This window comes from Strigops habroptila, chromosome 2, assembly GCF_004027225.2.
Source record: "Strigops habroptila isolate Jane chromosome 2, bStrHab1.2.pri, whole genome shotgun sequence".
Taxonomy (NCBI): Eukaryota; Metazoa; Chordata; class Aves; order Psittaciformes; family Psittacidae; genus Strigops; species Strigops habroptila.
In genome coordinates this window covers 80,437,275-80,459,802 of record NC_044278.2, presented here as the reverse complement: position 1 = coordinate 80,459,802, position 22,528 = coordinate 80,437,275, and the positions used below count along the sequence as shown (strand labels likewise).

Here is a 22,528-nt window from a genome sequence, read left to right as displayed (position 1 = left end):
ATTTTGCAGAAAAATCAAACCTTCTTTCATTACTTTAATAATTCACATTAGTAGAAAATATTGCAGTATCTATTTATTACCTGGCAATACTAATACCATGGTAGGCCATCCTGAAGATCCAGAGAATTTTTTCAGCTCTACCCATGAATTAAGGTTGTCATGAACGGAAGCATGCTTTGGTCCAAATCCCAGACTCTGTGCAATTCTGACAGGAATTAGTAAACGAAGAACATCCTCTGATTGTGCAGTGCCACACTGAGTGTCAAACTCTATTGTTATCCACCTCACACATTCAGGAAAAGTCACCTAGAACAAAACAATAGTCTAATTAAATGCTATTTTTTTACTTCCGTTTGTTTTTAACTCTAGGCTAGAGAAGTCATTCAACTATGTAATTCTGTACATTTGTTTTGACATGCTTTAGATTAACATTATCCGAGTTTATTCTTTGACATTCAGATACATCTGAAATGCTTTACACCTTACTGAATCATAATTATGTATTATAACTTATGTTCAGATTAAGTATTTGTGCTCATGATACTGTTTGTGATTGTTAAGAACTCTGCACAGGATCATTAAACAAAACAACTACAGACCACTACAAACATTTAACTCCCAAATAAGTTTTTAAATGCAAACTTCAACAAACACGTTCAGTATCTGTTTTGTGCAATCCTAGAAAAGTACAGAGCACCTGAATTGCACTTGTGAATATGGCCTGCAGTATGACAGCATATAACTACAGAAATTCAAAAGCAGCAACAACTAAGCCTAAGGGTTCAGATGAGCTCTGTAAACTTGTAGAACTACAATAAGCATCATTGCATGAGGAAGAACATATGGTAACCACATTTTCTCCAGTGGAGGTCTTGCTGTCTTACAGGAGAAGCAAGTGGAATAGTAATTAATGAGCTCATCCACCTCTTTATTCCAGGTTTGCTGCCTCCAGATTTACAGTCATGGAATCAATGTGACTGCAGAATTCACTATTTCAAGAACTGAAACATGGGATTTATCTCTCAGGCAAGTAATTTATGCCTCAGCCCTTAACTAGAAATAACACCCTTTCGCTATAGACCTTGAGGAAAACCTAGTTTTATTGTGATAGTCATGTATGTAAGGTGGAATGCATCCTACTCGGAGTGACTTAACACAGTTAAGGACTTCAGAGACTTCTGCAATGCCAAATCATGGTCCAAGTCAAAATAATTGATGAAAAATTTAAATTGGTAGACCGAAACCAGCCGGCAAAGGGATCCCTACACTATAATTAATTTGACTTGAACTGACAGTAAGTATTTTTACAAAGCATTGTTTTAGCATTAGGTAAAAAAGTCTGAGATATGATTACATAATGTATACATAAAGATTTCCAACTTCTACAGTCTGTACAGTTAAAGAAACTGTACATGACAGTAGCAAAAAATCTAAGACTGAGCAAATGTAGGGACTTACCCTAGATACCTGCATTAGGGGGTTAACACTACACTGGTTTCCACTAAAGTTTCCATTATACTTACTGGACGGAGTTTTCTCCAGAAAGCAGTACAGTGATTACATATAAAACTGTCTCCTACAGGAGACAATATGAATTATCATCCATGACAACAATTTTTCAGAGAGTAAACATTGACAAAACAAAACCCACATCAAAATCTTTTAAGAAACTGCATGAAAACTTGGAAATGGTGCTCACCTTATAGTGTGTAACACAGGCAGGTTTATAGGGATGCTCACTTTCTACAACAGCATAATGATTAGAGGTAGTACAAGCTGAAAGCCCTTGCTCTGGTTGGTTTCCAGTAGTGCTGTCTGTAGACTGATTTGGGTTAAAAGCTGGAGGGGCATATTTCTGATTCAGAACTGCCACAGAAGGAAGCAACTGTTGCACTAGGCCAAAGACCTCAACAGCAACCTGTAACAAACCACCACATGCGATAAAGTATTACTTATGACTGGGTAAAAACAATACTCACAAACGCATTTCTCTACAATGGTTGTTTTGGATATTCTCAGAATATCCCTACTACTACAATTCATTCAGTCACTTTCCAGTTCTGCATCTACACGATCCTGACAGAAAAAGCATCACTGCATTAATCTCAATTACTCCTCTTGGAGACTTGCCAAAGCTGAAACAAAAATCTGCACACAACTGCAAGATAACTTCTACTAAAAAGCCGTTAACATTAACAAACAATAATCCTGAGTTGACAGAAAACAAATACCATACTGAAGTCATAGTCCAGCTGTACTTTGTTTTATAATGACATTAATATTGTGTTTTTCAAATACTCAGCATACTTTAAGGCATGTAGCGTTAAGCATTGCATTAGTCCCTGTAATCTTCATGACATTTTAAAGGAAAGGAACACTTCGAAAGCAAAGCACTTGGTTCTAAACACAGTTCATCACAGTAACAATTTAACTTTGAAACGATTTTTAATTAAATAAATCTGCTAGATTTTATGTAGCCAGTCCTCTTTCCTCCCCCTTTAAAGCGAAGAAAAGAGTGTACAGTTAATGAAAAAGCAGTAAAGGCAACAGTGTCTACTAGCTAAGTTAATGACATTTGTAAATCTAGTAACACATTTGAAGAGTGCTCCAGACTAGGCACATGGAAGAATGCTATGCCATTGAAAAGTAAGGCTGTTTTTTATTTATAGCTGGCAACTTCCCATCTCTTAAATTTGATAGAAATAATCTTAATTTAATGAGCAGCTACCACTGCTTTGGATGTTTACTGTAAAGATAGAATTTACATAATATAAGAAATATTTCATCCCACCAATATTCATCAATGAGTCACAGATACAGATCCTTCTAACTTCTTGTCTTTTTCTACTGTTAAAGCCTGTCATCTTTCCCTCTGCTTCCTTAAGATATTTATTTCATTATGTCTTCAATTTGAGTTTTTAAAAAGTCATTTTTAAAACTTGGTATGTTTTTAAAATTCTTGACTCGTAGAAAATTCATGAGTCGTGTGGTCAAATATAAACCACTACTTTATAAAATCATAAGAAATCAAGATGTTCAGATTTTCAGAGTAAACCTTCTCCTTGTATAACATTCTTAAATTTCTTCAGCAATTTCTGTCGAGGAGCATACCTTGGGAATAGCTGCTGCTACTGGTCCTATGTAGGCTATTATGAGGGGAAGCAGCACTGAAAACAGACTGGAAGAGCTGAGTAGTTCTGGAATGTCTTCAGCTAAAAAAAGATAATTACAACACGGGTATTATTAATAGATGTACCATAGTTCAAAACACATCTTATTTTTCTAGTTCGATTCTTATGAGTTAAACTTCAAGTTTCTACACTGGTTTTTACTTCAAATTATTTTCATTCTAGGCACTGTTAAATTCTAAACCCGCAAAGTTCACCTGAGAGAAACATCATTATGTACAGCTTTCTGTTTAAAAACTATGCTCCTCTTAGAGCATAATTTTATTGTACTCTTTACCATTTTGTGAAGCTGTGCTCATACTTTCTATGGTAGAAAAGCTAGCACAACAAGCTCCTCCCAGCCCTCCAAATCAATTTCTATAGCACTACAGAATATTCTGGACATTTTGACTCGAATGGCTGAAGACAATAACTTAAAACCATTCAGCTTTAAGTCTAATGTCTACATTTCTCAAAAACAGATGTTTAAGTGCTCATAAATGCATTACATTGACCAGTATTCCTGATTACCACCACTGTGCAAAATATGCAATAAAATTTGGAACTTATCCATCATAGCATACAATCACAGAATGGTTTGGGTTGGAAGGGACCTTAAAGGCCATCTAGTTCCAAACCACTGTCACAGGTAGGGAGAGAAGGTGTACTGCGTATCTTTCGCAAATAAAGAATATTACCAGCTTTAATAGGATACTAGCTAAATCAATGAGCAAATTATAGGAGGCATCTGCCTATGGTATCTCAAGTGCAACTAAATGACTTAGAAAGTTACACTTTGATACCTACCGCAATGAAACGTTAGAAAAATATTCTTTGGAAAGCAAAGAGAAATATAACTATTTTTGTTATCATTGATATACTACTATTATCTCTTGCTATCAAAGAAAGAAGTTTTGAAAAGTAAATTTTGACAGTCAGTTTTCAAAAGCCTTACCATCTACAGCAAGAGCCCTGTGCAACAGGTCTTTGGCTGCCCGTACAACAGCACTCACGACAGAAAGAGCCCTGCTACAATTTTTATCTTCTTCATTAGCTTTGTTCAACAGCTGTGATTGCAGATCTCCATCATACTCACTCCTGGATGGTGGATTACATTAAAGTAAGTTCACAAAATACAAAATCATATTTAAAAAAACTGTGACTGACTGATTTTTGGAATAGAATAAGTAAAACAATTTATGATGAAGCAGTAAAGGAAACAAAGAAACCACAGAGAATATTCGGAGGCAATGCCTCAGTGTTAGCCCTTTGCAATCATTTTATTTTTATTTGGCAGGAAATATGAAAAGCATTTTTCTGAACTGTTTCTTTTGACTAGATGCCTTTCAAACCACAGAAATATATTAATTGCTGTGCTCTTCCAAGCCCAACCGCCCATCTTGACGAAAACAGAATAACACTAAATGCATCACAGAAACGAGTACAACTCCTTCGACGGATATTTCTGCAGTAACATAACAGGGAAAAAGATTCTCCTTCCCTATTCTAAAGATTAATTTTGATTTTGAAATACAACCTTAGGTTTACCCATAACAAATAGTTTTTTCTTTGGAATCCACCCTATGTCAAATTAGGTTCCCCTAAACAACATTACGCATAAAATTATTTCAATAAGGTATACAGAAGATTTGGTTTGATTTGCTTTTTCAAAGCAGTCAAATGATAATTGCAAACTAGTTCAAGCCTTCAATATGATAGTGATTAAGCCTTGCCATAGACAACCAAAATCTCTTAGTCAACATGTAAAACATCCCATTCTCTTTTAGATTTCTTGTGTTTGTCCAAAATAATCTGATCTTTCACAACATGATTCCAGAATATTAAGATTCCAGGACTGGCACTGCAGAATGCTTAAAAACTTTACTTGGAGCAGTTCTGTGCACAAAAAGGATATCTATCTTTCTCTATGACTTAAATTAACCACTCTGACATAAAAGCTTTTTCTTTTTTTTGTCAGTGTGTCCTAGAACTGTATTTTTGCTCAAGCCTTTTTAATTTTAATTTATTAGTGACTGACAGTGGGTGTCATTCCAACTGGGTACTTTTCCAATAAATCCTTCCAAAGCATTTCTGCCCTTATCAGAAGTGTGTTAACACACTTCTTTTGGTATGGCCTTTCTTGGCATTTACATAAGCAACAATTCTATCTGTATTTGAGCACCCTTCAGAAAAAAAAAAAAAAAAAATCAAGTGTGAATCTTACAAGCTCTGTTCTATAATAGTTGACTGAACATTTGTTCCTTCACTATAAACAAATCAAAACCTCAAATAATTATATGTCAATCTGGGAATCCTCAAACTAATTCCATGACTATAGTCACGCATCAGATAACATTTAAGTTTCTGTTGTCCAAGCAAACTTCAAAAGACATTCTAACTACAGGCAGCAGTATGCAAATTTTCCAAAGAGAACTTAATTTATTCTGTAACAGTTCTTAGTTGTGCTATTATGGTCCTTCAAAAGCTTCTTAAAATTTTATCACAGTTGAAACAAAAAAACTTGAGACTGTTCTGAAGACAGCACTTTGGTGTGGGTTTTTTGCCATATGTTAGCTTATTTTTAAGGTAGAATTCCTTGAAGCTTCCATTTACTGAAGTTTTATGTCCTTTTCTGAAATCAAAGGAATTGTTATTTCTCCTTTATTCCCACTTTTGCTTATACAAAAGTATATACATTCTAGGAGTGGGAATAAATGTTTTCCTTGTCTTTTTTCCTCCTTCTTACATAATATGATACTTCATAATTACAAATCTTCATAACAGAATTACTCAAAATGCTGGAGGAATTCCCTAAACATAGATGTCCAAGGTTTGAGGAGACCAAATCAGCAAAAGTATCATGATATACACCACTGCAATTCCATTCTTTCATAAGCAATTACTGTTACTGCTGACAGGCTGGATCTTTGAGTACAGCCAATCTCATGTTTTAGGAGTGTAGAACTATCTTTTATCTTCAAATAGACTGCTACTACCATTTTGCTGGGAACTTTATTTCTTTGTATTTTATCTTCTTTAAAACTTTAAGAGCAACATGTTATTGTGATTTAGTCCAAAATATGTCACTTCTTGTAGCATTACCTATTTTATCCTTTTCATCTTTTATTAGGTATGTACATCTCGCACGGAATAGAACAGCAAAGTAAATTACTATTTCTTACTCCTTTTATTCCTTGGATCTACTGCTGATTAGCCTCTTACGACAAAAAACTGAGATTTGAGTAAAAGGTGTGGCACTTTTTCTTTCTGTAGAGATAACAGTAGTAATTCATGTATTCAGGTGTTGACATATCTTGAAAATCATGTCTTCATACATATCAGCATACGTATGCACCTCAAAAATTAAAGCAATGCTTCCTGCAAAAGCATTACCTTAAGTGAATTCCTACCATTATCCTGAAAGATTAAATTAAAGCTTCCCTACAGGACAGTCAGATGTTTCAGTTTATTTTCTTCAGGCTGTTGCAATTTCTCTTTCTACAACTCTGAACTCTAGAGTAAGAGGAGACAGTTCCCACATAAACAGACCTTGCTCCACTACATAATGCAATCCTTTCTGGAAACAGAGGAAGGAACTGAATTAAATCAGAGAGATAAACATTCCAGCAAGTAGACTCTCAAAAATCTTATGGGTTATAGAAAAACACACAAGATTGAAGTGGTACATCTTACCAGTCCCCCATATTACAGCTTTAAAGCAGTAGACAATGGACCTTATAAGAAAGGTCAACCATCAAATTATTTGCCAAGTCAAAAAAAAAGAGAACCTAAAACAAGACTGGAAGAAGCACCTGTACGAATGGTGTCCCAAAAACTGTCAAGTCTGAAACTACACTGGAAGAACACAGTACTACTGTTAATGAAACTCTTTCCTCAAACACTCTAGATGTATTTATTTCTGTTACTTGTCATAAATACATGTGGTAATAATAGCACTACAATGGTTTTATTCACTTTTCTTAGAAATGGATCATGACAACACACAAACCTGTAATAAAGAATCTGTGGAATTTGTCCTCGCGTTTGGTTTGTGCCATTACTGCTCAGACTACATGTACTAAATGTAAATGTTACACCATCTGGACACTGAACTGTGGTCATTCCTCCATCTCCATTTGCAGTCCGGCTTCCATAATTCCTCAAGCGAACTGCGTATTTCACATTTTCCTTAAAAAGGAGAGCCAAAAATAGTACTGATTACAAAACAAGTTAAGTTGGGCTTCACGGTATTTTACATTAATACTAAAGAGCCTGAAAAGTCCTGCAAAACACTCTATGAACGAAATCAACTGGAAAAGATCCAGCATTTAACAAAAGTCAAAGCTGTCCTGTGTTCCACAACTATGGGCCATAATTTAAGTAAAATATTACTCCTAATTACTTGAAAAGTGACAAGGTATCCAAGAAAATGAGCTACCAAATTGCATGCAAAAAAGTTGCACATTCAAGAATATTCTAAAATTATTAAGCAGTTACAATCTATCTTATGCTATTATTAAAAATGAGATTTAATTTCTTTTTGCTGCCAAAAGTTAAAAGGATTTTAACTTTTCAGTTAGAGTGAAACAGAGACTTGATAAAGCAAACATGTCAAGATCAACTTGCAAATGTATACACAAACCCCCAAATTTATGTTGAACATTCTGATTTTTGTTATCTAGAGAAGCCATATGAAACCTAGAGATATGCACTTCTTTTATTTACCTTCAGTGGCACGACTTTGTCAAGCCTGATTTCAGCTATGTCACTGGGAGAATCATCTGTGGTGTAAGTTCCTTTAACCAACTCTAAAGATGTCCATCTGTGTGAATGAGTTGAATCTCCAGTATGATCACTCTGATGCAAAGAAACAATACTTTTATAATGTAAATACATGGCACATTTATGCAATTGTGCATGTTTTCTTGCATAAATTGTTACACACATCATTACAAATACACCAAAGCTGAAAAACCTGTTCAGAGTCAACAGTAAAGCCTTTCTGCTAAAAGGAAATTACTGAGCAAAGAGGTTAATTTCCTATAGCAACCTATGCTTGCCCTTTGGAAAAGATTAGAAGAATCAGTTAAATTGAACAAGTAGGTGTAAAACAACAGAGGTTTTTCTTCATTACAAGAACACACAATACAGTTTTATGCTTCTTCTAAGAGAACACCACCACACAAAACACCTGTGGCTACAGCCTGACCATGCTGGTAGGCAACCCCTTTCTTCAATTATTGGTTTAAATGGTTTTAAATTGGTCTCCTTTATTTCTTAAATTTCTTTACAACTGATACTAATTTACACTTAGCTCCAGGAAGTGACAGACTCACTATACTTCAAATATTATTTGTAATAAAGTAAAATTTCGAGATCATAATCAGGGTTAAGGTGCCTACTGGATATAGCTTGCAATACCACAAAAATCACCACCACAAGCAAATGAAAAATCCCTACTACCAGTGCACTGTTTCACTTTGTTTTCTTTTGTTTCACTGTTTTCACTTTGTAAAACATATTGTAAAAACTCTGAGATTACTTTTGTTCAAATTGTTTTTGCAAATGCAGTACTTACATCATCAACTAATACTTCCAGCTCATATTCATGAATTCCTCCTCCACCATAAACAGAAAATCCTACTACAACTACACCAGGTTTATCGACAGAGAAACATATTGCATCAGGGGATCCATTCCCAGTATTCCAGCTTCTTCCCTGACTTGTTTTAGTGAATCGGTTTGGAGTGGATTTGACAGAATGGAGAGAATTCAGCCCATCAACCTGTAGAATGTTAAAAACAAGCACCAGAAAAAAATTAAATGCTAAACACTAAATGCTAAAGACAACTTTAATAAAGCAAAGTAAACTAAACTACAAGATTTTCAACTGGGTAAATTTTAAAAGTCAAATGATAAAACATAGAAGATGCCACTAATACGGTTTCTATTAGCATTGACTAAAAAGAAAATATAATTTCTGGTAATTGGGAATTAACTAGGATAATCAGGAACGTGATTTCTATCTTTTTTTCAAGAATTTAAATATATATTTTATAGGATGAATTAGCACCTATAAAATTTCTGTCACAGTGTGTATCACATTCATAATATACTTGTCCTGAAAGACTTCTAGTAATGATTTCATAGAATCTTTACCTCAGATCCTAATGCTGATGCTGTAAGCTCACTCACAATACTAGCAAGCAACCCACAGGTATTAGAAACCAGATGTGAAGAGAAAAGTTCATTTTCTCTTCTAAGGCTGTTCCGTACTGGTAGAACAACAATGACCAACATCTTTTCCAGCACTTCCCGAAAGCTTGTCATCCCTGAAACATTTTCTTCACTCTGCATTATGAAGAGAAAAATGACAAATTACATCATTCTTACAGTGTTCTTTAAACAAAAAAAAAAAAAAAAAAAAAAAAAAATTGATTTTCACATATTATAAGCATTAGATAATTGAGAAACCTGTGACCTCTTAAAAATACAAAATTGTCTAGAGGGTAAGAAAAAAAAATTCATTCTCAAAGCTATTATAGTATCTATTCCTTCACCAAAGAAAATTATTAATGTTCTGGATTTCCATAATAAGCTGACATGAACTTTGTTCATTGCATTGGAAAGATATATAGATGTATCTCTTAGAAGAGAGCTTTTCTTATAACCCTCCTTGCCATACTATCTATTAGAATACATTAGAATACAACAGATATATAGCTACCTATGGAATTCTTCATATCATTGTCCTCCTCATTGTCTAAAATTAAACTCAGAAGGTTTTGGCTTTGATGTCAGCAAAGAGACTCTTCCATGCAAACAGGTAAGATAAAACCAGTGGTGGGATGCTTATAAAAACAGTTGTTCTTTACTGAATGAAGACTATGAAAAAAAAATAATCTAAGCTTAGGCATCTACTGTATCTTCTACCTAGCTATGACATCCACTGGTTTTCAAAACAGTCACCCATACTGAAAGTCATTCCCAATGAGGAAAAATAACATCAGCTCTACTGATGGTTTCTCTCTTACCATTTTGTCTCCCAAAAATATCCAAGTAGTAAACAGATAAGGAAGACAATCAGGCCAAACAAACCTGTACAGATGCCTGCACAGAACTCTACCTTTAGCAGTTAAGAGGCAGCAGTACCTAAGATGGAAATATTTTGTTTGCATTTAATAGGTTTAGTGATTTTCCTCTTCATTAATTTGCACAGGTGCTTTCTAAATCTGTGAAAGCTTTTAGCATAATAATGGCCTACAAGAATATGTTCCACAGCTTAACTGTGTATTTTATGAAGAACAGCAGTCTTCTGAACTTACCTTTTGCTAAGGTCTCTGGTTGCTCCAAACTTTTGGTATTGGAAGACTCAAATACAATATTATCCTTTATTTACCTTTCATGAATAGTTTATAATTTTGAAAGATCTTACCCCTCTTGTCTTCTAAAGTGAAGAATACTATTTCGTAGTCCCGTATCTTTGATTATCATCTTTATCCTTTTATTCCTGTAAGTCTATTCTGAAATAACAGAACTGCAATAAAAAAATTTGGGAGCCCAAGGGTTTAATAACCTTTGATAGAACTATATGAACTGGCTTTCCCTTGTCCACCTGCTTGCTGACTCCTTTAAAAATTCCAATTTGAGACATGGCTCTATTGCCAAAGCTGTGTTGACTCTTCCTCAAAACACTGAATCTAACCATATGTTAATTTTTGTGATTATGAAAAAAAGCTGAAAATTGTTGCAGAAAATACTATGCAATGGAAGACAACTCCAAACTGCACTGCTGCCAATTTAATATTGCTCAGACATTCTCCAAACAAGAAATAATTGGAATACTTCAGACCAAAAGATGAAATTTGGACAAAATAATAGGTTTCTAAAAGAGGCCTTTTAGAAAGCAAACACCCAGACAATTCAGCTACATCCTTATAACGCTAAAACTTCAAGTTAGATAACTGGGTTTTGTTGCAAAGTAAAACAAGTCATTAGATTTTTAGAATATAACCTAACCTGACTAAGTTTTTCCATGTGTGCAACCAAAAGAGGAAAACGATGGGCCAGAGCAGAGTCATTCTCAGTGCTGACTTGTTTAACCATTGATCGCAGCAACGCCTCTCCATCATAAGCAATTGGAAAGATAGAGGTCAGTTTTACTGAAGTATGGCAGAGAGCAGACATAACAGCAGCAAGAAGCCGGCTACTGGAGGTTTTGAAGTTTGCTTCCTGGATGTCCTAAAAACATAAAAAGAAATTAACAGAAAGGTACCGTTGCATTCAGAGTAAATGAGGAAGAAACTACTTTTGAAAGGAAGTTTCCAGTTCTATCACAATTATAAGAATAATTTAGAGAAAGCATTTCATATACTGTTAGCTTTTCTGTTAATTTTACACTATCTTCTCTCATGAACTTCCATTGAGATCTTTCAAATTGGTGTCATTAAAATTTGTCGGTTTACACATTTTAAAATAATAAACCCATTTAAAATTACTTCTGAAATTATGGCATCCTTTGAATACAAAGCATGTATTATAATTAATCAATTTAATCAGAATAATATATCAAAGAACTGATTCTTCCTTAAATTTTTATATGCTAAATGAATTTCCATGCTAATTGGAAAAAAAATTGTTTACATCTCACTGCAATCAATGCAAGCAAGCAACTATACTCTTTGAATGGAGGATGCCCATTCACTATAAGCAAGACACTTTGAAAAAAGTTGTTGATTACAGAATAATATTGCCAGCTTCTCATATACTTTGCTGGATGAACAGAATGTTAACAACAGAACACTGTTGTTAACATTTAATAATGAGAAATTATTCAGCTATTAGTGATGGGTATAAAAACCGCCATGTGTATGGTCCTAAGCAACACACAGCAAGAGTAATCACATATAAGGCATGGCCTCAATGAAAAAGCAGGTGCTGACAGCTACCAGCACCACAAATTTTCTTCAGCATCCCAGTGAGAATTTTGCTTCTAATAGAGATAGAAGTTCCTACATTCCTGTTGAACTTGTACACTTAACAAAACCCAAACACCAATTATTAAAAAAATCCCAAACCATAACAGTATTCGAATTGCAAACCAAGAAAAACATAAAAAAAACTATTAAAAAAAGGGAATAAAGGCATTAAATACTGCTTGGCTTCTCTCTGAGCAAAAGGGAAAGCTAAGTTGTTGTATTTCTTTATGCCATTTTAATATACCTGGTCCAAACAATTCAGCAAGTCACAAAGACATGCCCACTGGAGAGCCGGTGTTGGATAAAATGAATGAAAGCAAGCTGTGAATGTGTTATGGCATTCCTGAAGAACAGCTTCTAGAAGAGTGAGAGGTTGACTGAGGTATCCTTGTGGATCATTGTCCAACTTCACCATGCAATGATCAACTCCCTCAGATAAAATTTTTCTCAGCAAGGTCCTAGTTTTCCCAATGCAATCTGCTAATTTGCTTGTTTCTTCTACCACTGCCTTAGCTGTAGCTAGAAGGTTAGACAAAGAGGAGCATTAAACATAAAAATAAATGAAACATTTTCATATTAAAATGCACATTTTACATGCAAATAAACCAACTAGAATTTAGCAATGCTGAAAAATCTACATTCAGTGAAGCTAATTTCAGAAGGAAAACAGTGAAGGGTGTTAAACTACATCAAAGAAACCTGAACATCAGAAACTTCCAATTTTCTGGTCTTTCATAATCACAGAACGGTTTGGGTTGGAAGGGACCTTCCAATCCCCCTGCCATGGGCAGGAATACCTTCCTCTAGGCCAGGTTGCTCAAAGCCCCATCCAAATTGGTCTTGTATGAGCACTATTAACCTACAAGCACGAAAAACAGATACTGTCCTAAAATTTAAATTGTGCTCACCAGCAAAGCAACTACTGTGTACTGGGGGGGGTGGGGAATCAAACAAAAAACCAAATAGTCCAAAATAACTCAACTGTCAAGCCAAAAAAGAAATTAACTTTAAAATATATACAAGTTAGTGTAAACTTGTGGTACTGGATGTGTAGTTATGCAGATTATTGCAAGTATCCCATTTCTGACAGCAAGTCTCTTAATTGCTCCAATAAAGCCATCTGTATAGGCAATTTCATCTGATAGCATATCCTACATGAATACTTAGATCAAATTTTGAATCTCCTGTAGATTATTTGCTGATAAATATGAAACAAGCAAATTAAAAGGATGTCATGGTTTAAGGAATACCTGATATTGGGTATATTTCACAGGTGTAGACCCTCAGCAACCTTAGGCAGCAAGTGCCCACAAAGCGCAACCTTTCTAAATCCAAAAGAGTAGCAGTGTATTGGAATCCTTTAAGTCCACGAAGTTCTTCAACTCCCAGCACTAGTGTTGTCCAACTCCAGTGAAGAATGCTCAATAAAGATTCAAAACATTCCTATTTCAGGTTAGGAAGGATAGAGAAGACAGATTTTGTGTTAAAAACAAAAAGTGAACTTTCAGCATCCATGTAAGACGAGAAGCAAATAACATCTATATCTATGTTTATTATGAAAACATAAATATGTCTCTACATATCTACCATAAAACACAAATCCTATTTGCTTGAGAATAAAGAGCACTGAGAATGTAAGGAAGACTGCACTGTAACAGCGTGCTAAAAGCAATTTATAACATATCATAATGTTATGTGTGTGGAAGTCTCCCAGTTATTTAAGAACTAGCAACTGTTTGTATTCACCTGTAATACAGATTTTTCAATATATTTTACTTGCTTCATCTGCATACCAACAGTGCAATACTCACTTTTAGCAGAATATATTCTTGTCATAACAGCAAAGATTTACCAGGGCTGTCTCTTTGTCTTTAAACAGTTAGGATTTGCAGGATCATGGGAACTATATCACATTTACAGTACTTGAAAGTTCAACAGAAGCACATAATAGCCCACAAGAAACTCAAGGATTTAAAAAGTTTTGCTTGTCCAAAAATTGGTTTCTAGTATTATTAAATATGGTTGATAGTTTCATAAAGCTGTACCTCAGAACGCAAACTAGGAGTATTTGGTATCGAATACCTTCAAGCTGCAACAATCAAGTTAATTGTTCAAAAGTTAATTCTAAAATATCTAATGCTTCAGAAAGCCAAAACTCTCCTCTTATCCCAATTCAGATCATGAGGGATAACAGCAGCAAGATAATGAAGAGAGAGGATACAATGTGAAGAATTAAAAATAATAGGAGTTCACAGCTTAAAGCACTTTTTTTAAGTGAATATATAGTAAGAGTAGCTATTAATATGTCAATAATATTATTACTAAAAATGCAAATTGTGTAGACAATACATTTGTAAGAGAAATCTGAACAGGAGAAGGTAATTCTGCTAATTAGAAAATACTGAAGAAATGGAAAATACATAAATGAAAGCATGGGGCTGAGAAAATTGGACTGTGAGTGGCCATATGGAAGCAGTAACTTCATCATAACTATCTGTGGAGAATACTGACAGTACATGTAATACAGTATGAAATATAAACCAGGATGGAACTGAAAATAAACAGTCATTGCTTGTAACAGATAAGGAAGGGACCATACTTTAAAAAACATGATGATTAAATTTGCCTTGTCCTGCATGATAATACTGCATTTCAACTTAATGCAGTATTTCTCACAATGTGACTAACCTCCTTGTATGTGAAGAACTGCAGATTATCTTCTATTAATAGCTGCAGTTCACTGTGCCTATTAATACTCTTTTCCTCAGCATATGAAAGTTAAACTGAATGCTATCTGATCCTCAGTGTACACTGGAATGCATCCAAGAGGAAGACAAATCTCACCAATGACTAATTAATGATAGTAATTTAAAAGCCATGGAAGAGAGCATATAGTAAAGCTCCCTCAAAACTCTAAAAAACATGCTAATATTAATTGTTTGGCAGGGGGTTAGGCTTTTACATTGACTACGACCAGTAAGTATGAACCCCCAATCTAAGTAGGCTCAACCTTGTAAAACAAGTGTACTTGTAGGCTCTTACCCTCAGGTCAATACCAAGCTTAAGTTTACACCTGAAATATTCAGGAAAAGTAAAAAAAAGACAATGTTTTTTATATATATATATATATGTATCAGTGTAGCTAACTTCTGCTTGATAAAGCAGACAGAGAAATATCATTAGTTATTTCCACATGTATGTCTTTCTGTTTTCCAAGTATGAATGAACTTGCAGGGAACACAGAAGATTCTTGATAATACTCACCACTGACACAGTTCTGGCAAAAGATCTCTTTAAAATATGCACAGGTTCACTGGTTTGCTGTTTTCCTTTAGATGCACTGCCATCACTTGTTGGCAACCTGGAAGAACAATTTAAAGAACTGACTTGGAAGACTGCACTTTTTACTTTCAGCAGTTTTTACTGTTTGTATTGTTCAAGCGGAACAAAAGTGGAAGAAAATTTTACTGTAATTAACAAAAAAATGTTCAATTTCAGCATAACTTCCTCCAGTTATGTAAGCTGTAATGAAATACAGAACAGTAATGAAACATTTAGAATTCTGTTCAATTGGCAGGATTGTGACAACTGATAAAAAAGTTGAGATTTAATTACACATGAAATTATTACAAGTATTTACTTGTAATAAGATGACATTTTAAACATTTGAAATGTTATTCCTTAAAGAGCAGTAGTTTTGTAGAGGTAAAATATATGTGGAGATATAAAAAATGCAGACAGCACTTATTACTACAGCACTTCCTCTTGTGCCACTCATGGCTCTTCAGCCATATCCTTCTTTCAGAAGCCCCTACTGCCATCTCTCCACGGAAATCACTCAAATGATAACAGGTTATGCCAAGACTTTATGTGCATCAGTCAAAATGAAACTTTCCTCTAGAGAGATAGACACAAAGCTTACCGGTCAAAGCAAGCTGCTCTGATAAGAGACTCTGAAAAGGACATGCTTACAAAGGACATAGCAAAAGAATGCTATGAAGAAATTCCAAGCTTCAGAATTAATGTGGGGGCAGATGGTAATATATATATATATATGCACATACAATATAAAATTAGGGTTTGTATATATTTGAAGAAGTCTGAAAAATATACTGGCAATACAGTGAAAGAGCTCTTGCTTTTAAAAACAGAGCCACATAACATTTAACATGAGAATAGGAAGTTTATGGTAACTTATTGTAAAGGACAATTAGGCGTTTGTTCCTTTGTTTCTTTGGGTTGTTTTTTGGGGGGATGGAGGGTTGGTGTTCATTAAGTTCATCTCTTTGATAGTACACTGCTCCTAAACTGAGGCTTGCCAACTAGTAAAGAAATGAAGCATATGAGGTGAAACCATGAGGCTCTACAGAACTAAATGAAAGTCTCAAAACATAATATATGAAGAATGACTGCAAGAAAAACTGCAAAGAAATAACTTGTTATAATGGGTTTATTACATTTCTCAAAGACACTAAATTTTCCTTAAATTTTTCAGATACTGATTTCCTCAGCCTAATACAGTAATAATTTCATGAAACACATGCTTACTTTGGCATATGTTCGGCAAACAGGGCTTCTGTTTAAAACACATGTCAACAAATTGTTCTAAATAGAGATCAAAATATTACCTGTATAGTAACTGTGGGATCTGCCCTGCATTAACATCTGTACCATTATTTGATTTCTTCGAACTTTTAAACTGAAATACAACACTGAAAGAGAAATAATCCAATTATTAGTTCAATCATATTATATATCTTCTTTTGCATTAAAAAAATATATATGTAAAAAAATATATATATATACCCGTCATCTGTAGTAATAGAGGCCTGTCCATGAGATCCACAATCACTGCTAGGTCCTGACACTCTTGCCCAGGCAACATACCACCAGCCAGCTTGTAGGAGTACTGGTTCATCAAACATCATTGCATACTTCTCTCTGGGATAAATAATTTTGAAAAAGATACATATGAATTAGTTTTCAAATTAATGTTTAATGAATTCCACCCTGCTTCTAAAAGAAAATTGAGAATTAATGGAATTTAGTTAGTATTGTCAATTATCTATTATTATTCAGAAAATAAAAATATTTCATTGAAAAATACTTTAGTAATTAAAAAAAAAAAAAATCAGAAGGACCTACAAATGCCTAAGTCTAGCTTAAGCTTGCATTTTGAAACAATCAGATGTCAAATGCCAAATAGAGTAAGGAAAGATTAAGTTAAATTAACACACAAAACTCCAATTGCATTTAATACATGATACTGCAGATAAAGTATTAATGATAAAGTATTGTTTATATTATTTTAATTCAATTCCAGAAAGCTTTTGTAAATGACAAGAATTTACACGTGAGTTCTTAGGAATTACACATGAATATTTAATAAAGCATATATTTAGGAGTATTGATACATAAGAATTAAACCTAAAAGTAGTCATGGATGATTTGAATGTTAAATTATTTCATAACAGGGAATGAAAAAGCAGCTAAAACATGGCTAACCCCATCCATATGCACAAAATCTTTCAAACAATAACTGCTTGTATTCTAATGAGCTGAAGCACAATAACTCTTCTTTTGGTTATGATAATTTCATACTGCAGTAAGTTTAATGATGAACTGTTTAATGACAATACCTATTTATGCTTGAAAGCATTCTTTTCATAGAAGCATTCAAAAGAGCTGCTGCAAAGTCTTGTCTTCTCATCACGGGAATATGGGATTTGACTTTGATTTATACAAGAACAAGTGTGAAATGATTTTGCCTTCTTTTAATTTAGTGCTATAGTGATCTGGTGAGGTATTTGGTGTTCTACTGCTTTACTCAAAACACTTTGTGTAAGTTTTACATCATTTGCTCCAAACTTCTAATGATGTAGATCATCTCTGATATTCAAAGTGATTTTAAAATGTGCATAAATAAAGATCAAGAAGTAGGTAGCCACAGGTAAGGAAAACATCTTACCTAGCAGCACAATCATATGCCAAGACATCTGTTTCAGCAAGAAGGTCTCCATCAGTCTCATGGTCTCCCCCATCCGGACCCAATTCAAACAACTGGTGGAGTAAGAGGAAAAAGTAAAAATGTGTCTTATGTGTTAGAAACCTTGTAATACTACTTTTTCCTGTCTGGCATTCTGGAAACTGTCTACTCCTATTCTTTCTCCCCAAAAGTAATTACCAGTTACTATCACTGACAAAATTGTTATTCCCACAAATTCCCACCTGGAAATCAGGATTTTGTATTATCATTAACTGTCAAAAAAGAGTAACTGACACTGACCCCCCAGCCTTATGTCCAGAGATACTCCTAAGTGGAGAAACTCCACTTGCAGGCAGGTCAAATGCAGAGCATCCAAGAAAGGCAAAGTTGGGCAGAAGGTGCAGGCTTTTGCCATAGATTGAAATGGACTGAAGATCTACTCAACTTCTCTGGAAAAGGAGAGCTTGACTGTTTAGCAGAGGAAGTCAATAGTGTCATAAACAGTTGGTGACTAGGACAAAAGATGATACCTTTTGCAAAAGAACTTGGGTTTCTCAGTCAAAAATAATTTCTACAGTTTGAGGAGTTTGAAAAAGGACCACAACAGATCTATGACTTCCCTTGCAAACACCTATTTAACACACAGTTTATGTGCAATATGACTGGCAATTCTTATTTTGTCTATAAGCTAATCCTAGACAACCAGAAACAAATTGAAAAAGTAATACTAGCGTGCTTTCACAGGGTTACTACCTTTAGCATTTAAACATTAGTCATGGGTTGGGCTTTTTTGTTAAGTTTCTTGGATTTCCTTAATCATTTGCAATATCGAGTCATTGTGTTAAACTAGAATAAAGTACAGCTATTTATTTTGGATCTCCTGTTGCCTTATGCAAATGTTACTGCCAAGCATATGCCACCTATTTCCCTAAAACAAACCTGAATACTTATTCATCTGAAAATAGAAAAAGAGAACTCAATAACCCACTAAATGTCAAGTAACAACAAAAACATATTTCGAATATATAAATCGGATATAAATCTCAGACAGATATTGGATCTTTCCTTTACATTGTGTTTCAGGGAGTTTCTGAAATCTTTATTAAATGCAGGAACAGAAACTACTCATTGGAAACCAGAGCTCTGTTATCACACTGTGTGTTTATGTGAGCTTTTTTATACGAAGTCAGGTTTATTTATTTTAAATAAATAAAAAATTTATTTTAAATAATTTTTTTACACATGCTCCAGCCCTAATCATTCTTACATTTGGCACAAAGCAGCGTTAAGTATCTTTGGTGCCATTCACTCTCAGTTGAACAATCCCAGCTGAGAAGTCTCTGATAAGCACTCGATTCTTCTGGTTTTGAGCAGCAGTCCCTCGTGTTAGTTAGAACTTTAACTTGAAGCCCACAACACCAATTTTCTGCAGGTGCACCTCTGAGCTTTGTGTAAATAGATCACAGAACCTTTCAACCCACTACCGTATCTGCTCAAGACACCTGTAAAATGGCATAGCATTTACTGAAGGTAAGAATGGGACAATTCTTGACAAGTAAGAAGAATATTTCTCAGATGTCTATTTCAACCACCATACCTGCATAAGTTTCACTACTTCTCATTGAGAAGCTGCCTTCTAGTTCTATTACAAGTGCTTTTAATATACAGCAAACCACTCGTTCATCAAGAAATAAAATTAATCAGGTTTTAGTTGGCATTTCTAAAGTTCTGATTTTGACATGTAATATTGTTTAAAACCAAACTAAAAAGCTTACCTTTATTTTAGCAGTGTATTCACCCCTACCTCCAAATAGACCAAGACCACCTAACAAAATATCTGTATCAGCACAGAAACGGATAGCTTCTACTGAGTGGGCTGAATAACCCCAGCCTCCTCCATGACCTGCAGAAAAAAAGAAGACCATAAATACAGTTAATCTATCTTAGTCTTTCATTCCGCAAGCTGATTGGCTTGAGCTATGAAATTATACTGTGTACATACTTTCAAATCTGTTAACAACGCTATAGTCTTCTTTAGAATAAACTTTCATTACTGCTTGAGTCTCTTCTTCCGTATTTGCTACACCCATTTTTAAGTCCTGCATAGCAGCCAAAGTATCAAGACAACCTAAAAGAAAGCAAAACCAAAAAGAAGTCAGAATTTCTTACTGTTGATTATAATCAGCAAAATGGAAATGACCAAACATATGCTACCAAATATCATTATAGGTTCAATTAGGTCAAGGGTCACTGCTGTAGAATCTCAAGGTTCACTACTGAAGATCAATTTCATTTAAATTACTCATCTTCCAGAATAACCAAGTAATGTGATTAAATCTACTTTGTAACTTTTACAATGGTAAACAAATTGCCAGCAACACCACCTTTTTTCCCCCCTTTTTAGATTTCCCATATTATCGAAGAAAGAGTTGAAGTAGTAACTATTATGAGCAGATTTGAATGTCCCTGCCCATAACAGGTGGGGTTGGAACCAGACGATCTTTAAGGTCCCTTCCAACCCAAACCATTCTAATTTAAAATTTATACATATCTCACACACACTGAAGGCAGCCAGACAAGGAACAGATCACTCATCACAATCAGTGAGCAACTGACCCAAAACGACTTCCAAAGCTGTGCTTTGAAGCAGTGTACATGTTGCATATGGCCAGTTCATACACTAATATCATGGGATTATTTTTTGTTTCGGTAGACCTTTTAGAATACTAAAGGAAATTATATTAATGTTAGTGCCCCATTATACAAAATTAACAAGAGAAAATTCTAATTTCAGGTACTGCATTTACTTTAAAATAAAAATAGCTTATTTAAGATCACTTTTTTCCTGTCTCTTGGAAACTCCAGGTTAACTTATCAGAACTGACTTTATTCTGCAGACTGTCAAAAAAAAAAAAAAAAAATCATCTAAAGAGGTCTCTTGCTGACCTTTAATAGCAGGTTCCATCAGAATTCTAAAACCCTCTAGCATCATTAAGATAGCAGAAGATAACTATTTTGATTAAAAATAATGCATATCAGCCAGATCATAAGTGTTAAGAACAATGGTGAAGATTACAAAGTAAGATTTTAACTCAAAAAGAAGTCAGAAAGCTGTTAGATTAGGATTCATTTATACATTACGGAATGTGTCTTTATTTCATCTAAGCTTCTGACTCATCAACTATAAATGTATACCTAGAATGTGCAAAGCCGCATGAGATCTGGTGGTTAAAGCTTTGGAACCAGTTGGTAGGGCAAGTTCTGGACTCAAAATACTACACCGGGATTGCATGTCTGGAGCTGAGGGAAGTCTGGAATCCGCAACTACTGCATTATAACTCCACAGTTCCCTAGCATTTGGTCGAAACCTAGAGCAAGACAAAACAGAGTCAAAAAACCCCTTTCACCTACTAAAAAAAATAAAAAAATCTAACTGATAATTAAATTTTATAAGCTATTTAATGTAAAATGTAGATCATTACACCAAATACATATAAACTTTACTAGCTCAACACACTAGGAAATGGAAAGACAAAAACACTTTTATTGTACTTCAAGTCAAACAGTCATATTATGAGCTTACAAATTTCAGAAACTGTTAGACACTTTTCAAAGCTAATATTAAAATGGAATAATCTATTAAGAAGCATGATTAACTAGCAAAGTACTAGATATAATGGCAGGTGTGCTCAAAAATGAAAAAGATGCCAAGTGAAAGTGAAAGGCTTACCTTCAAATAAGAGTAAAAACATCTTGAGAAATTCAACATATTTTGTTTGGGCTTTTTTAAATGGATAACGTCACCTTATGAGATTTTAAGGGATTACAGAAAAGTGCCGCATAAACAAGGGACTACAAAGACCTTCTATATTGTAAATTAACATGGAGAAAAAGAAAAAAAAAATAAAAATTATGTCATTGATCTCACTATGTAAAAGGAAGGAGACAAAGGCCCTGGGAATGTTCTGAATAAGCACGAAAAGAATTTTCACTTGGTACCCATTTCCAAATGGGGCTAAGATGGTCTAACTCATGGAGAAAAAAAAACGTTTTAATGAAAAATATTATTGGAAACCATATGTATTCAGGATTTCAACAAGTTAGCAATGTGCAAGTTTATACACACACCCCTATGAAATTATTTAACCACTTGAATTTCACTACTACCTGGAGAAGTCACAAGGTTATAAAGAAAATCTTTAAAAATCTCTATAATCAAGAATGCTGTCTCTCTGTACAGAGAAACAGAATTTAAACAGGCATGAATAAAAACATCCAGGAATAATAATTAATATACCAGACACTTCATTACTGAAGGGCATATTCATTACTATATCTTTTCTTTGACTGTTTTAACATTTTCTGTTAAACAAGAATGGCATTCTGGATGAAGACAT

The 22,528-nt window shown here is 34.3% G+C and overlaps 1 protein-coding gene across 13 annotated transcripts in view; it reads right to left on the bottom strand.

Moving 5' to 3' along the window:
* The window catches only part of MYCBP2 (MYC binding protein 2), a 182,810-nt gene that overhangs the window by 78,060 nt on the left and 82,222 nt on the right, over window positions 1-22,528 (bottom strand). For all 13 annotated transcript variants that reach the window (XM_030476192.1, XM_030476191.1, XM_030476196.1 and 10 more), the window contains exons 24-41: window positions 21,327-21,499; window positions 20,134-20,259; window positions 19,907-20,034; window positions 18,114-18,205; window positions 16,952-17,086; window positions 16,774-16,857; window positions 15,410-15,506; window positions 13,396-13,588; window positions 12,390-12,664; window positions 11,187-11,408; window positions 9,327-9,518; window positions 8,746-8,952; window positions 7,893-8,024; window positions 7,177-7,355; window positions 4,123-4,265; window positions 3,112-3,212; window positions 1,700-1,918; window positions 81-306 (exon numbers count right to left, since the gene is read on the bottom strand). In XM_030476192.1, coding sequence (XP_030332052.1) covers window positions 81-306; window positions 1,700-1,918; window positions 3,112-3,212; window positions 4,123-4,265; window positions 7,177-7,355; window positions 7,893-8,024; window positions 8,746-8,952; window positions 9,327-9,518; window positions 11,187-11,408; window positions 12,390-12,664; window positions 13,396-13,588; window positions 15,410-15,506; window positions 16,774-16,857; window positions 16,952-17,086; window positions 18,114-18,205; window positions 19,907-20,034; window positions 20,134-20,259; window positions 21,327-21,499 — 2,924 coding nt within the window. The remainder of the gene's footprint in view (window positions 1-80; window positions 307-1,699; window positions 1,919-3,111; window positions 3,213-4,122; window positions 4,266-7,176; window positions 7,356-7,892; window positions 8,025-8,745; window positions 8,953-9,326; window positions 9,519-11,186; window positions 11,409-12,389; window positions 12,665-13,395; window positions 13,589-15,409; window positions 15,507-16,773; window positions 16,858-16,951; window positions 17,087-18,113; window positions 18,206-19,906; window positions 20,035-20,133; window positions 20,260-21,326; window positions 21,500-22,528) is intronic.